The sequence below is a fragment of the Mirounga leonina genome, unplaced genomic scaffold (assembly GCF_011800145.1).
Source record: "Mirounga leonina isolate KUSES-001 unplaced genomic scaffold, KU_Mleo_1.0 Mir_91, whole genome shotgun sequence".
Taxonomy (NCBI): domain Eukaryota; kingdom Metazoa; phylum Chordata; class Mammalia; order Carnivora; family Phocidae; genus Mirounga; species Mirounga leonina.
In genome coordinates, this window is record NW_023270839.1 from 19,659,191 (window position 1) to 19,675,732 (window position 16,542).

Sequence of the window (16,542 nt, forward strand, 5' to 3'; positions counted from 1 at the left end):
ATATGGAACAGAGTACTGTAAATATATATAGCTCTGGACTCCTTTGTACCTCACGTCCCTATTTATTGTAACTAATACATCTTAAAAGCGAATAGTAGAGGCTCTCAAAACCAACCACAAAAACAATTCATTAATAGTGTAACAGAGAGTATCCATCATTCCCTTTGTAATGCATTCTGACTGATGGTCGTCCTATACTAAGAATACTATTATTAAGTTTGGTAAATAAATTAACATTTTTGTTTTGAGGGAGTTTCTTTGTGGTGATGGAATAGTTTTGTATACTGACTGTGGTGTTGGGTGTACGAATCCGTACATGTGATAAAGTTTCATATACTCTCCTCCTTCAAGAAAAAGTACATGTAAATTATAGTGAAAGCTGACTCGGGTCTGCACTTGAATTAGCAATAGTATACCAATATCTATTTCCTAGCTTTGACAATGTACTATGATTATGTAAGCTATTATCAGTGGGGGAAGCTAGATGAAAGCCACATGATAACTGTACTATTTTACAAAAGCCCCCGAATCTGCTCCCTACTCCAAAACAAGTACCCTCAGGTCTACAGAAGACAGAAAACAGACTGATTCATGCAAAATTCAGAATGGAGGTTATGTCTAGAGCTGCAATGGCCAATGTAATAGCAACCTAAAACTAAATGAAATTTAAAATTCAGTCTCTCATTTGCTTTGGCTACATTTCAAGTGTTCAATAGCCCAGGTAGCTAGTGGCTACCGTATTAGTACGGATACAGAACATTTCCATGCTCACAGTAACTTCAATTAGACACTGCTGCTTGAGGAAGAAAAGGGAATGAGATGTACAGTGCTAATGAGCTAATTCTTAACCTAGATGGAGGCCATAGATGTTTTAATATTCTTCCTTAAAATTTTGATATGTGTTTTTTACACTCTTCTGGAATACATAATATAGCAAGACAAAATAAAAATATTGATTTTTGCAAATAACATGATGGCATACCTAGACAATTCAAGTGACTCAATTCAAGTTTCTTAAAAGGAATAAATAAACAAAATTGTATAATATGAAACAAATCTACAAAGGCAACTTTGGTTTTATATTAGTGGAGCAATATGAAAAAATGATTTCAATCATAATCATGACCCAAAAAAGTATGAAATTAATTTTATTTGAGATTTAAGAGATTTAAAGAAAACCATGAAACTACTGAAATTCTAAAAGGAACTAGCTAGTGATATGCAAAAAAAAAGGGAAAGTTCATTCCTTACACAGCATGAACTATGTTCAACCACAATAACATTCTCTCAACTCTCTTCCCTCACTCTTCCATAGTGCTAACCTGATCCTTACCCAGGTTAAACCCAACTCTTAGACAAACTGCACTTCTAAACAAGCAGTTAAAGGTGTCTAGAGAAAAACAAACTTTACTGACAATCTCACCTTAAATTACCATAATACTCAAATGAGCTTTCAGCACAGGTCTACAGTCTATTTTGCTGAAGCTAGTTCACTTCTCCCTCTCCATGGTAACTATTTCACTTGTCCTCTTTCGTCAACCTCCAGCACCTTTCTGCACTCTCAGCAAAAGGTCTTACCTTCATGAAGAAGATAAAAGCCATGAGAGAACTTCAACTTCCCACTACCAAATCTAAATGCTTACCTGTATCTGTGTCCACTTACTCTGCCTTTTCTCAGTTACAATGGAAGAAGTGTTCTTGCTCTTAGAGAATGGGCTAACCTCATCATTTGTGCTCAGGTTCCTTCCCTTGGTCATGCAAGAATGTGTCTCCTAGAATTGTTCCTGCTCTGTCCTACATTATCATTTTTTTCATGTCTCCTGGAGCATTACCATCAGTACACAAGCATGCTGTAATAACTGCCATTTAAAAAAATAAATAATAAGGAAGTGAATAAACTAAGGAATAAAGGATTTTACTTCCCTTTCAACTACTTCCCTGTTTTACCAATCTTCTTTAAAATAAAACACCTCTCAGCTGGTTAATCGTCCATCTCTTGATTTCGGCTCAGGTCATGATCTCAAGGTTGTGGGATGGAGCCCCCATATTGAGCTCTGTGCTCAGCATGGAGTCTGCTTATTCCTCTTCCCTCTGCCCCTCCCCTCCCACTCTCTCTCTAAAATAAATAAAATCTTAAAAAAATAAAATAAAATAAAACAGCTCTCAGGGCACCCTGGGTGGCTCAGTCCATTGAGCATCCGTTGAATACATTCCTTTCTTGTTTCACCACTACTTGTCTCTTTGCCTTTGGATTTTCTCAGTGACAAGTAGTTGAACCTCATCTACTTGGGACCCCCAAAGCCAGGTATTCTTGCACCCCTGTGCCCTGGCTATACCCCCACCTCCAATCAAATGATTCTTAAATTTATATTTCCAGTCCTGATTTCTCTTTTGAGCTACATATTACCATATCAAATCACCTTCTTGTTATTTCCATCTGGAATCTAAGAAGCATCTCAAACTTGACTTCTAGAAAATAGAACCTCGTTTTTCCCTTATCAAATCCACTCTTCAGCCTTCTTCCCCATCATGGTTAATGGCATGACCATTCATTCAGGAGAAAAATTTAGCAGTCAATCTTGACTTTTCTTTTTCCTTGACATCCCGATATTTACAAATCCAAAAGGAAGGCTTGTTAAATCTATCTTTAAAATACATCCTAAATATGACCATTTCTCACCACCTTCACTGGCGCACCCTAATGCCCTAGATCCCAGTCGCATGCAATGATCACTGGACCAATGGCATTAGCCTTCTCACTTGTAACTTTCTGATTCCACTCTTGCTCTCAACAGTCTCTTCTTCACAGCCAGAGTGACTTTTTTTTTTAAAAAAACACATGTTCTAAAAATTGAAAACCTGTTTATTTAGAATAGAAACGGGATTCCAGAAATATATTTAAATATAACAAACTACACAGAACCTAAGTTCTTTTCTGCATGGCTACTAATTTACACAAGAATACTGATAAAACTGAAGATAGTCTCCCTACAATTTCCAGGCACTGAAATTCTCCTATGGCTATGTTTTAAATATAATCTACTTCTGTATATAATTCCATTATGTAATCAGCTTATTGACAGATCATGTACCAGATTATGCAAGAACCCTGCTCAAAATTTTCCAAAGGCTTCCTATCATGTTTAGAATAAAACATCTTTGCAAAATCATACACAATCTAGGGCCAACCAACCTCTTACATCTTATCTCTCTCCCCTTAACTCATCATGCTGTGCTATGTTGTGCAAAGCCACAGTAGCCTCCCTGCTTTTTCTTGAACAGACCAAACTTACTATGCCTCGGGGCCTTTGAACTTGCTATTCCCTTTGCCTGGAAAACTCTTTCCAGATATTCACATGGCTTGTTCTCATACTTCATTCAACTCTCAACTTGATACCTCCTCAGAGAAGTCTTTTTAAACTAATACTTCTAAAATATTCTTTTTTTTTTTTTTTTGGTACTAAAATAGTCTCCTATTCTCATTGCCCATCACTCTCTACATCAATACACTGCTTTGTCGGGGTGCCTAGGTGGCTCAGTCATTAAGCATCTGCCTTCGGCTCAGGTCATGATCCCAGGGTTCTGGGATCGAGCCCTGCATCGGGCTCCCTGCTCCGCGGGAAGCCTGCTTCTCCCTCTCCCACTCCCCCCCTGCTTGTGTTCCCTCTCTCGCTGTGTCTCTGTCAAATAAATAAATAAATAAAATCTTTATTAAAAAAAATACACTGCTTTGTGTTTATTCATAGCATATACCACTACCTAAAATTATGTATTTGTTTTCTATCTGTCTTCGCCAATAAAATATAACCTCCATAAGAGGCTCATTTTGGTCAGCTTGTTCACCACTACAGATCCATGCCTCACACATATTATGTGCTCATTAGATATCTGTTATGTGTATGAATAAACAATAACCTGGTAATAGTCTAAAACCTTAAAAATAAAAGATATCTGGAAAAGAAATGGGATTCCAGAAATACATTTAATCTAGCAAGCTACACAGAACCTAAATTATTTACCTGCTTTGCATCTATTAATGCAAGATCTTCACCAGAATCAGAAAGATTCTCTCGTAATTTTTAGGCACCTAAATTCTCATGTGCCTATATTTTAAATATAATTTACATTTATGTAAACAACTCTATTATTATATACTTAGCTCATTCAAAAGTCAGTATTTCAACTTCTGTGCAACTAATTTGCTAGAAAAGGAAAATCACAATCAGTACCAAGTTAAAACAAAACTAAAGGTAAAAAGGAGACATCAGAAGAACTGAACTATCGGTAGGACAATATAAGGAGCTCCACTGACCTGATCCCCAGTAAAACTGGTGAAAATTATTTTAAAAAACTAAAGCTCTTGGAAACAGTCCTTAGGGCAAATAACAAATGGAGAAACATCTATTCAAGAAAAGTGAAAATTCTATGGTACTTGAACCCAAACCGTTCTCTCCCTCCTCTCTTCCAGAGCAGAGAGGGTGGCTCCACTCCAGACTGTTGCCACCAAGGACACAGGACTCCCTCATTCCCCAGTTCCCAACCGGAGGGCTTTCTTCCCATAGAAGCAGGACTTCAGCATTTCTGAGGTTCTTCCAGCTCTCTGTTGTGGAGGAGGCTAAGTCCTGGGTTAGTGTGGAAAGAGAAGCTTCTTTCTTGCACCTAGCGCCACTCATGGAATGGAAGCTCTACCTTGGGTATATGTTGACAATACTCGAGGCCCAAAAGCCCGCCCCACCCCCCAGCACCACCCCCCCAGCTCAGGAAGCAGTGTTTCCATGCAGGAGAGACAAGCTGAGAGATCTCCACCTACTGCCCCATCTCAGCTCCCAAAAAGTAAGGATGTCATCCAGAAGCTTACCATAGTCCTCAGCCCAACTTTAGAGCCCTGGCTCAGAGATTTTGCCTGGGGGCAGGAGAAAGGCCATTTAAAAAGACACCTCCTAATCTCTTCCCAAAGGAACTTATCTTGTTCTCAACAGTAAAGTTTAAGCTTAAAGCATTTCTCAAAAATACGGAAGGTTGTGGTATAGGGAGTTGGGAGATCTGTAGAGCTAATGAAGATAAAGCCTAGACTACAGGCTGGCCAGGTAAGAGAGAACAGGGGGAGTAAGACAACTGGAAGGCGGGAGGCCTCCCGAGGTCACAAAAAAACAAACTCTGACCTCAGAGATTGGATTATATCAGTTTGTCCAGGAATTTATGCCCCAGGGTACTACTGTAAACAACAGAGCAATCAGCCCGCAATTAGTGGAACTTAAAAACTGGGTATGGCCACGGCAAGTGCAGAAGAGAGGCCTACCATACAACTGCCATTCCAGGGCAACCGCAGGCTGACTGCCCCAGGAGCAACAACAGAGACCTAATACTATGTGTTGGGGAAGGGGAGGGGTGGGGAGGGTGGCAGGGGAAAAGCCTTCACTGAAACAAATCCAGTTCAGTCCCTAAACACATAAACAAGCAAATAATAATAAAAAGCCCTGGAAAGGAGGACCCATATCTAAAACTATATTATCTAAAATGTCCAGTTTCCAACAAAAAAATTAAAAGGAATCAAAGAAACAGGGAAGTATGACCCATCCATTTGGGGGTGGGGAGAGGCAACAGAAACCGTCTGTGACAGTGACCAGTTGTCGGATTTAAGAGGAAAAAATTTCAAAGTAGCCCTTACAAATGCATTCACAGAACCAAAGGAGAGCTTGATTAAAGACATAAGGAAAGCATGATGACAACATTGTATCAAATAGAGAATATCAATAAAGAGAAAATTTTTTTAAAGAACCAAATGGAAATTCTGGATAGGAAATGTACAACAATGAAAACAGAACTGCAGGATCTAGAAAGAGCCTCAGACTGCAAAAAAGACCCTTGATCCTAAAGGGCCAATGTGTGTTCTTACTACAAATCCACTCTAAGTCTGTGTCTAATGTACTTTTTTTTTTTTAAGATCGTATTTATTTATTTGACAGAGAGAGAGCAGGAGAGCACAAGTAGGGGGAGCAGCAGAGGGAGAGGGAGAAGCAGGCTCCCCGCTGAACAGGGAGCCTGATGTGGGGCTTGATCCCAGGACCCTGGGACCATGACCTGAGCCGAAGGCAGACGCTTAACTGACTGAGCCACTCAAGCACCCCTAATGTACTTTTTTATTAAAGCCACAACTTTCAATAAAATTAATTAACTCTATCCTATAATTTCATCATAAAATTTATATGCTACTTCTTGGATAAGATCCATTCTATACATAATTCATATTTCTTTTTTTAAAAAGTGATACTATAAATAACAGGTTAATTCTTGAATATTTAATAATAATATGAAAAATCTTACTGGTCTGACGTCACCACAGGAATTGGTAAATTGTCGAGCCAAGCCAAAATCAAGCATGTAACATTTCCTACATGTACTAGGAAAGCGACCCATGGCGAAGTTCGACTAGAAAAGCAAAGAAGGAAAATATACATATTCTTACAATACTAAGTCCTTACATCTATCCTTCCTATATTTTAATTCTATTTAAACTCTCTCTATATAATACATATGTCTCAAATACACTATTCTAATCCATGATGTTTACTGGATGTTAATACATAATCTCATTATGGGTTCTATTAATGCCCAGGAGCAGGTAACTTTGAGAAACAAAGAATTTAAGTGATGATACAAAGTTACATACAACAACACTGACTTAAGTGTAACTCTATGTTCCTTGAAATTCTAGTCTAAGTGAGTGCTTTAAAGACAGCCCAATTCTTCCTTTTTAAAATGGGAGGAACTAGGAGTGAGCAAAATTAAATACATAGCTAGAAATTTAAATGAATTTCCTATGAGCAACATAAAGCTGAATTTCACTAAGCATAAAAATTAAAATTCAATTTAAGGAAACATTTCAAAACAGACTTAAGGAAAATATACTTTGCATTCTTCCCTTAAAAAAATAAATGTAATGTTAGATGAGCACAGACTCGCAAAATGGTATGTAAAAAGAGAATTTATAAAGGAAAAAGCAAAACTGCAACAGAATTGTTAGCTTTTATTTTAAAATACTGTTCTACTTAGGGAGCTTTCAGATGAAAATGGAAAGTCTTCAGTCACCATGCTTTTAAAGTAGTGACATTTAGTTTGGCATAGAATTAAGTGCAAGAGAAATCTACATTACATTAAGTCTGACTCTACAATGTTAATTTTAGTTGGCATTTTCATGTAAACTATTTAATTTTAAAAATCATGTAGCTACAGATGGGTGTAATTTTCAAATGCACTAACCAACACATGATATATTTATAGTAAATACAGTATATCAGAAATGGATAATTTCCCCTTGTGAGCAATAAAAAAACCAAGAAGGAAAAATAAAAGCATATTTCAGTTATGGAAATGACAATTTCTAAGAAAAAACAGAATAGAAAAAAATACTATATATTGCCACTGTAGCACTCAGAAGAAAAAATAAGGTCTTTCATAATTGATGGTTCCTTATAAGTACAATTTGTCACTTGAGAAATAGTTCAGAGAACACAGTGCATACATCTAAAAGCAACATATGTATATATTTTTACCCAGTATCAGGAAAAAGAAATCTAAAGAATAACTTCCAATTTAGATGTAAGGCTAAGTAACTAGAAATGTTAACACACATAATCATAATAGTCAACCATTAATAATTTTTAATTTGGCTGTGAGCAACATTTTCATTGTATGAGAAAAGCTCTTGAATGTTAAATTGTGGTTTGTAATTAGAAATTTTTTTTATGTAATTAGAATTTTTTTAAAAAATTGAGAGGTAAGTTACATTTTGCTTCTAGTTACTGAAATTAAAATATTACCTTGTATTTAATAATGGAAAGCAAATACAGAATGCTACATTCATAATTTATTGGATCCCATTATCAGATTAAGAGTACAAAGCAAACTCATTCTGTGCTCTGACTTGAAATGGCCCCTTACCGGTTTGATGTCTCGGTGCAAGAATCCCACAGAATGGATGCTCTCAATAGACTCCAGAATCTGTCTACCCAACCGAAGAGTAGTGCTAATGGTGAATGTACCCCGGGACTGGCTACGGCGTAGATCTGCCAGATTCCGACCCTGTGGAAACCAAATAAACACTTCCAAATATGGTACTATGTTATAAGAGAAGACTGGGAAGTTATTCATTTATCATTAAAAATGTTTTGACAGGGGAACCTGGGTAGCTCAGTTGGTTGACCATCTGACTCTTGGTTTCCACTCAGGCTGTGGTCTTGGGGTTGTGGGATGGAGCCCCGCGCTGGGCCCACACTCAGCGGGGAGTCTGCTTGGGACTCTCTCTCCCTCTGCCCCTCCCCCTACTCATGCTCATGATCTCTCTCTCTCTCCTCAAATAAATAAATCTTTAAAAAAATGTTTTGACAGACAGAGCAAGGACTTTACCCAAATCATGATCCTCTCATTCAAGAGAAGAGATTCCATTAAGGTAATACATGAATGTTTCAGACAAATTTAAGAATAACCAGAAGTTTTTGAACATATTATGTTTTTGAGTCATCGTGTTTCCCTTTGTCTTTCATGCCATAACAAAATATAGTCTTGATTATTTGAAAATACAGAAAATGTATGTACCCAGAGCAGTAATTCCTCATTACTGCCTAACATACTCCCATACAAACTACTTAATTTTTCTGTGTCTGGTTTCCTTATAAAATGAGGGCAATGATACCTACACCTTGCAATGTTTTATGAAGATTAAAGAAGATCCACGTAAAGTGTTTACCATACTGTCTGGGACACACTAAGTACTCAGTAAATGCTAATGATTGTTATTATAAACAAAAATGACATGAAACAAACTCAATTACTTGTAGCAACAGATAAAAGCAATGAATGTATCTAGCCTGTGCCAGACGTGTTACATCATGATTGCATTTAATCCTCACAGCCCCCTAAAATAGAAGATGTTGCAGATGAAGAAACTGAGGCTCAGGAAGTTTAAACAATCTTAGCCTATTAAGGTAAAGCTGTTTTTCAAATCTAAACCTGTGTGAATTTGAACTTGTTGTTTTGTTCACTTCACAGTGCTGCTCCTCCGGAAAGTTCTTCGTTGCCTAGGTAACAAACCAATAATTTGATGAGAAGAGCAGGGCTACGATGCTGCAGTTCTATGGCCCAAAGAATGGAAACTGGCTCCTCCATCACAAGAGAATTTATTTTTTTTTATTTTTTTTTAAGATTTTTTTTTTTTAATTTATTTATTTGAGAGAGAGGATGAGAGGAGAGAGAGAGCACATGAAGGGGGGGAGGGTCAGAGGGAGAAGCAGACTCCCTGCCGAGCAGGGAGCCCAATGCGGGACTCGATCCAGGGACTCCAGGATCATGACTTGAGCCGAAGGCAGTCGCTTAAGCAACTGAGCCACCCAGGCGCCCCTCACAAGAGAATTTAAATAGCCTAATCTCTCTATTCCCCAAATTTTGTAGTGTATGTTAGGGATTAATACCACCAATGCCATCATCTCAACTGAAGACACCTCATTCACTTTTGAAAAAGTAATAAATTCTTAAATTACTTCAGTGCCACTTAAAATACTAACTAGCACTCAAGTAACTGAAGAATCAAAAAAGTACAAGAAAGTCAGGAGCCTTTCCCACTTCATCGCTTCTTTAAAAATGCAGTTTTAGGGGTGCCTGGGTGGCTCAGTCGTTAAGCATCTGCCTTCAGCTCAGTTCGTGATCCCAGGGTCCTGGGATTGAGCCCTGCATTGGGCTCCCTGCTCCATGGGGAGCCTGCTTCTCCCTCTCCCACTCCCCCTGCTGTGTTCCCTCTCTCACTGTCTCTCTCTGTCAAATAAATAAATAAAAAACCTTTAAAAAAATAAAAAAAAAAATTCTCACAGCACAAACTGGCAGTTCTCTGTATTACGAAGTTTTCATGTTAGGAGAATTTATTGTTCTCTACATCTCAGCAAATGTCAAGTAAGTGATAATCTACAACAAGTTTTATAATCCCATGAGTAGCGAATAACTTATTAGCATTCTAATAATTTTTTCTCAAAAATCAGTATTTTGATTTCCAAAAATATACCTAAGAAATATTGGAACTTTATTTGTAAACAACTTCCATCATTATAAAAGCTTTTGAAAGAAAATCAATTAATTTGGTTTATGGTATTAGTAATGATTTTAAATTTCAAATCTTTTATTTTTTAATTTTTAAAGATTTTATTTATTTATTTGACAGAGAGAAAGCGCACAAGCCGGGGGAGTGGGAGGCAGAGGGATAAACAGGCTCCCCACTGAGCAGGGAGCCGGATGCAGGGCTCGATCCCAGGACCCTGGGATCATGACCTGAGCCGAAGGCAGACGCTTAATTGACTGAGCCACCGAGGTGTCCCTAAAATTTCAAATCTTTTAAAATGTAAATCTAAGGTATCAATTAACAAAATCTAAAAAGATAAAATATAAGGCTAGCAAGAGTATGGGGGAAAGTGGGGTTTTTTTTGTTTTGTTTTTTTGGGGGAGGAAAGTTATTAACATGGTAAGTACAAGCAGGTTTTATCCACCAAATTATACTTCAGAGTATAAACTAAAAGTAGTTATTATCTGTTATAGAGAAAAATAGAAAACAATCTATATATCTATCAATAAAGGAAAGGTTAAATAAATTATGGTACACTCATCTTACTGAGTGGTATGCAGCCACCAAAAAAAAAAAAAAAGAATCCTTATTCATAATAACATAGAATGAATACTATTGAATGAAAAAACCAAATTCATTTTTCTCTAAGTAATTCTATAAATTTAACATGATCCCAATAATAATGCAAGTGGATTTTACTATTAAAAATGTAACATACACTTAAAAGAAAATAATATAATGAACCCTCATACACCTACTCATCACCAAGAATTAACAATTATCAGTTCACAGCCAATCTTGTTTCACCTGTTGCCAAAGATGGAGCAATTTGACCATTAAAAAGAAAAACAACTGCAATAATTGAGAACCATAAAATATGTGAAATGCATGAACTCATTTTTTTTTTAAAAAGAGAGCTCATTTGTCCTCTTTGGAAAATATTAGGGAACCAACTCATTATTCTGAAAACTAGTAAAAAGAAGAAAAGAAACAAGTATTAGTCCTGCCCTTCCTGTATAAAATTTATCTCAGGTAACCTAAGTAGTTGGAGTGCTTTTTTGAAAAAGAATTCCAGCTAATAAATTAAGGAAAACTGACAGAATTAGAATAGTACATCTGCAGCCCCACTGAAGTAATGGATCTAGGCAATGATTACTAATGCGTTGATAAAACTTAGGAGCAAAACCACTGGGAACTTTAAAAAGGATGCATCAGGCTGTCTCCCTGAATCTCAAGGATCAATCCTAACAATATTAAAAAGAGACAACCCAGACATTGCTTACTGATGCGATGCAAGAGGAAGCATACCCTCACCTCTGAAGTACTCTGGCTAATTAAAACAAAAGAGCTAATCACCAGTTTACAGAAAATACAGTGGATAGAAGAACATGTTAAACAAGGAGGGAGATAATCAGCAAACTCCAGAATATGAAAACTTCATGATAAATGACTTCATTTTTATCAATGACAGTATGAACAATAAGAACAAAAAACTGTAAAAAAAAAAAAAAAAAAGAGGGAACCTATAGAGTAAAAGAAGTTTAAGAATTATATCCACCAAATGCAATGTGTGGAACCCTGTGTGAAACCAGATTTAAGGAATCCAAACATAAAAAAAAATAAAACATATACAATAAGGAAATCTGAAGATCATCTTGATATTTAATGCTATTATGAAGGAATTACTGTGTACTGTGATTAAGAGGAGAAAAAAGGAATCTCTGACTCATAGGAATACATATTCATGTATTTCCAGATAAAATATGCCTTCAGTTTGCTTTGAAATAATCTGGGGAGGGAGAGGAGAGGAAGAATACATCAGGAACAAGATGGGCCACATACTGAAAACTACTGAAGCTGGGTGATGAGTACATGGGTGTTCATTATACTATTCTATTTTTGTGTATGTTTAATTTTTTTCATAATAAGAAAAAGTTTTAAAAATATGGCAGCTCTGATGTCAGGCAAACTAGATCTACATCTGTACGGTTACAAGATTCAAAATATTTTTTTGCCCCTCCCTAGGTGATAATGCTTTTCACAAAATATCACTCTTAGGCTATACTAAAGCTGCTCATGTAAAGCCTCAATGGTTAAAGGAAATTTCATGAGACTTGTCCCAGGTCTTGCTGGTAGAAATGAGAAAAGAAATAAGTACAACTTCTTGAACCCGTAAGATTTTAAGACCCAGATTTTAAGAGCCACTGAGGCGTCCCAGTCCTTAAAAATTTTAAGGCAGATATTATACAACTGAATCACCAAGAGGAAGGCATTTCTCCTATATTATCAAGTAATTCTTAAATTTTCAAGTAGTCAAAGTTGGTTCTTGAGCACAAAGATTAAAAATTAGATCCCCAACTATCCACCCACCCACCCTCCCCAAAACCAATTTCAATAAATTTACATTATTTCCGTCAAAAAAACCAAAAAAAACCTAGAGTCCTTAAGGGAACAAAAAGAGGAATGGAGAGGGACAGGGCAAGATTCATATCCAGCAATCCACATGGGGATTTAAACTTTGCAATGATGACACTCAATGAAGATATGGATCAACTAAAACAGCTGACAAGAACAACACTTCCATCTCTGGAAAAATCTACGTCAAATCTGTTTAAATAAAATTCCATCTGCATAATATAAAACATTCTGAGATGATACCAAGAATTCTGTTTGTATTCATATCCACTGCAATTAGGTACTTTGATCAAAATTGAAATATTTTAAGATACATTTCCAAGTAACCTACCTGCAACTGCATGACCACATAGTTGAATCGATCATTCCTCCCACAGCCAATAAATCTACAAACATGGTCTTTCCCTGGATAAAAGAAAGAAAGAAAACAGTGGAAAAGGTTACATTATGGTTTCTCTTCTAAAAAATTAATAATTTGTTTTTCTGTACAGTATTTTATAATTGAATACAAAGGACCTGTCTTAAGAACCTTAAAAATAGGAAATCTGTATTATTCAAATTTTCTATCCACCTCCTCCTGGACCCTACACTGCTCCGTGTGTAGTCAAATACATGTTTATTGAATTTATTCATTCAATAAATGAATGAGGGAATAAACAATGATAATTTATTTAGGGAGTAAAGAATTAAAAGGTCCTTTCAGATCAACTTTGCCCAGACATTACACATACGAAAACAGAAGAGCAATAAATAAGAACTCTCTTAGGAATATAAATCCTAGGTGATATAAATACTATATTTATAATATAAATAAATCTATATTATAAATCCTGAATTTTAGATATGGTCTGCCATTCACCAATACATGACTTCAGTCCTTTAATCACTTAATCTTTCTGGGCCTCACTGATTTGGAGTAGTTCAGTGGTTTTCAATCTGAGTTTTACCTATGAAATCCAAGGAGGTGCAGGCTAGGGCGCAGAGGAGAGCAGAAGTGGAGCAGGTAGCAATCTAGGGTCTGCCCTGGTTCAACAAAAGCAAACAAAGGTCCTAGACTGGTGGCTCCAGGGCGAGAAGAGGGCATTTTGGCTGGAGCACAGTGAATGAAGGGAGAAGAGCATGAGAAGATGCTGGAGAGAAGCAAGCGGCACGAGGTCCTGAAAGGTCTTAGACTCCGTAACAAGGAAAGTGAACCACATGGAGAGGTCAGTTTTTCTCAGCCCTGGCTACTTAACAAAATCATCTTGGGAAGCTTTGTAAATTCCTAAACTCTTTACTGATTCAAAATCAATGGCGGAAAATACAGGTTGGAGCTTTTCAAAAGTTCTCTAAATGATCCAAAAGCAGATGGGCCATGGATGGACATATGATCTATTGGATCTATTGGTGGGTAATGAGAAGCATCTAAAAGATTTTAAGATGAGGTAAAACACACTTAAAACATCATACTTTGGAACACTGCTATGGTGGCAATGAGGACAGACTATACAGGGGTCAATTCTAAAGGCAGAAAGGTCACTCTGGGAACAGTTACAATATCCCAAGAGAGAGAACACGGTTTAAATTATAAATAGTATAGGAGAGATGGAAAAAATAAGATAAATATGAGAGATACTAAAGACAGTTTTTGACTAGAAACTGGTACAATTAAATGGTAAGTTGTACCAAAATAAGAGAATATATAGTAGGTTGTATAGGCTGTAAGGGAAATTAGAATGTTGAGTTTAAGGACAACCTGTTGAATTTAGCAGACACTTGTAATTTCAAGCCTGCTGCTGAGCAAAAAGCAGCTCAGTAGAAATATATTGGGGAATCATTAATTCATGGAAGGTAGACAGAACTACATACACAGATGGACAACTGCCAGGTTGGAAGAACATAAAGAATGAAAAGAAAATTAACCTAAGAACAGAGTTTTAGAAAATACAACATCTAGAGCATGGGCAAAAATAAAAGAACACATGAAGGAAAATCAAGTAATAGCCAGAGAGGTATGAGGAAAATATGAGAAAGGGGTATTATAGAAATACAAGAAGAAGCAGCATTTTAATGCAAAGGTAGCCAATGGCAAATGCTACAGAAAGGCTGAGAAGCGCCGGTTAATATAAAAATTAGGAAGTCACTAGTGAGTGGAAAGGGCGGCAGCCAGTCTTTAACGGATTAAAGTGTAATTCAAGTATGAGGCAGTGAGGGCAATCTTTGAAGAAGTTTGTCTGTAAAGTGAGCAAGTCACACACCAAGAGCTAGAAGGGCAAGATTTGGTGAATGAATGAGAAATATATCTCAACTTGAATTAAAAAAAAAAAAAAAAAAACCTTTCTACTGATTGACTTAAAATATAAATACAATCCAGACTTATTTTAGTTAATAATTCTACTTCTTTTACACTATTCTCTCATTCTCTGTGCTTCTGTTGGAAAGGGTTGGAACTAGCAAGAAATAAGTGGGAGCAATAATTCCCAATGTGTACAATGCATGTGCATCACTTTACATGTATTTTACAAATGTTTGCAAAACTGTGTCTGTCACTTAGTAAATTGCAGTAAGAATGAAAGGATGAAATGATGGCCAATTAGCAACTTACTCTTTCCCTCAGCTTCAACGCAACAATTTAAAAATCATTTAGGAAGTATTTTCTTCTTGTTATCCATTCAAGATTCCACCTTCCTAGCATATAACATTTAAATTAAGGATCTCTATTACAAAGACATTTCAACCATCTAAAAACAAAAGGCCATACTATATTTAACTCTTCTTGGAATGCTCTTTCAAAAATATCTTTATGGTACGTTATACCAAAATACTATTTATCCCTCAATAGTGAAAACATCCTACTTTTAAAAAGAAAAAAGAAATCAATTGTAGATCCTTGGCTGATAAACAAAATACAAAGTCAGTAGCAAACTGTTTAGGATTCACCAACACATCTTCACTGCTTTAGGTTAGAGCTTAATGAGTTCTTACCTCACACTTTATAGCACAGTGTGCTACTGCTCTTATATTTTAGATACCTGCAATTAATGAAAATCCTTAATAAAGTTAGTTCAATAATATGTACAAACTTAGAAGCATGGAGAAACTACAATTTAACTGGAACAGGAATTGTTCACCACCACTTAAAGAGTGTTAAAATAACTAGTACAAACTGAGGTATCACTCCATGAGTATAGGGACCATATCTATCTTGCTCTGGAACTAGCACGGTACTTGTCAGATAGTGAAATGCCCAATCAAGGGACGCCTGGGTGGCTCAGTTGGTTAAGCGACTGCCTTCGGCTCAGGTCATGATCCTGGAGTCCCGGGATCGAGTCCCGCATCGGGCTCCCTGCTCGGCGGGGAGCCTGCTTCTCCCTCTGACCCTCCCCCATCTCATGCTCTCTCTATCTCATTCTCTCTCTCAAATAAATAAATAAAATCTTAAAAAAAAATGCCCAATCAATATCTGTGAATAAACAAATTAATATAAATAATGATAGCTAGTAAAACATGAATAATATGCAAGCATATTGTGCCAGGCATTATATTAAGTGCTTTACATGCATTTAATCATCACAGTTTAAGTATTATTATTTTCCCCATTTTTCAGGTGTGAAGAATTAAGCAAAATAATCTCTAAAAATGAAGGGAGCAGAGTAGGTTATACTTGAAGAGAATTCTAATAATTCAAAATCACTGCTGTGGAGAAAGGGAAACAGAAAATCAGCTTGCCAAACCCAGAATATATCAGGTGAGACCTAATAAACTGTCATTTAGGTAAGAGTCCTGAGGAAAATCCAGATACCAGAACTATAGCAATCTTTATGGTAAATTAGGCAGTCTCCTAGGTCATATCTAGTTGGTAAGCAAACAAAAAAGACAGTCCCACGCTATGCACTACTAGGTCTGATCATGCTCCACGTTCACAAAAATAGTTATTCAACTTCATGCACAGTAAGATTAGAGGAGAGGTCCAGAAATATAACAGAAACAACTCAAAAGTCCCTAGGTAAACCATTCTATAAACTTTCAAGTTTTAAGAATTC

At 36.5% G+C, this 16,542-nt stretch overlaps 1 protein-coding gene across 3 annotated transcripts in view; it reads right to left on the reverse strand.

Annotated features, from left to right (window-relative positions):
* Window positions 1–16,542, reverse strand: part of TTBK2 (tau tubulin kinase 2) — a 150,869-nt gene that overhangs the window by 58,658 nt on the left and 75,669 nt on the right. For all 3 annotated transcript variants that reach the window (XM_034994496.1, XM_034994495.1, XM_034994497.1), the window contains 3 exons: window positions 12,852–12,925; window positions 7,942–8,082; window positions 6,325–6,429 (listed from right to left, as the gene is read on the reverse strand). In XM_034994496.1, coding sequence (XP_034850387.1) covers window positions 6,325–6,429; window positions 7,942–8,082; window positions 12,852–12,925 — 320 coding nt within the window. The remainder of the gene's footprint in view (window positions 1–6,324; window positions 6,430–7,941; window positions 8,083–12,851; window positions 12,926–16,542) is intronic.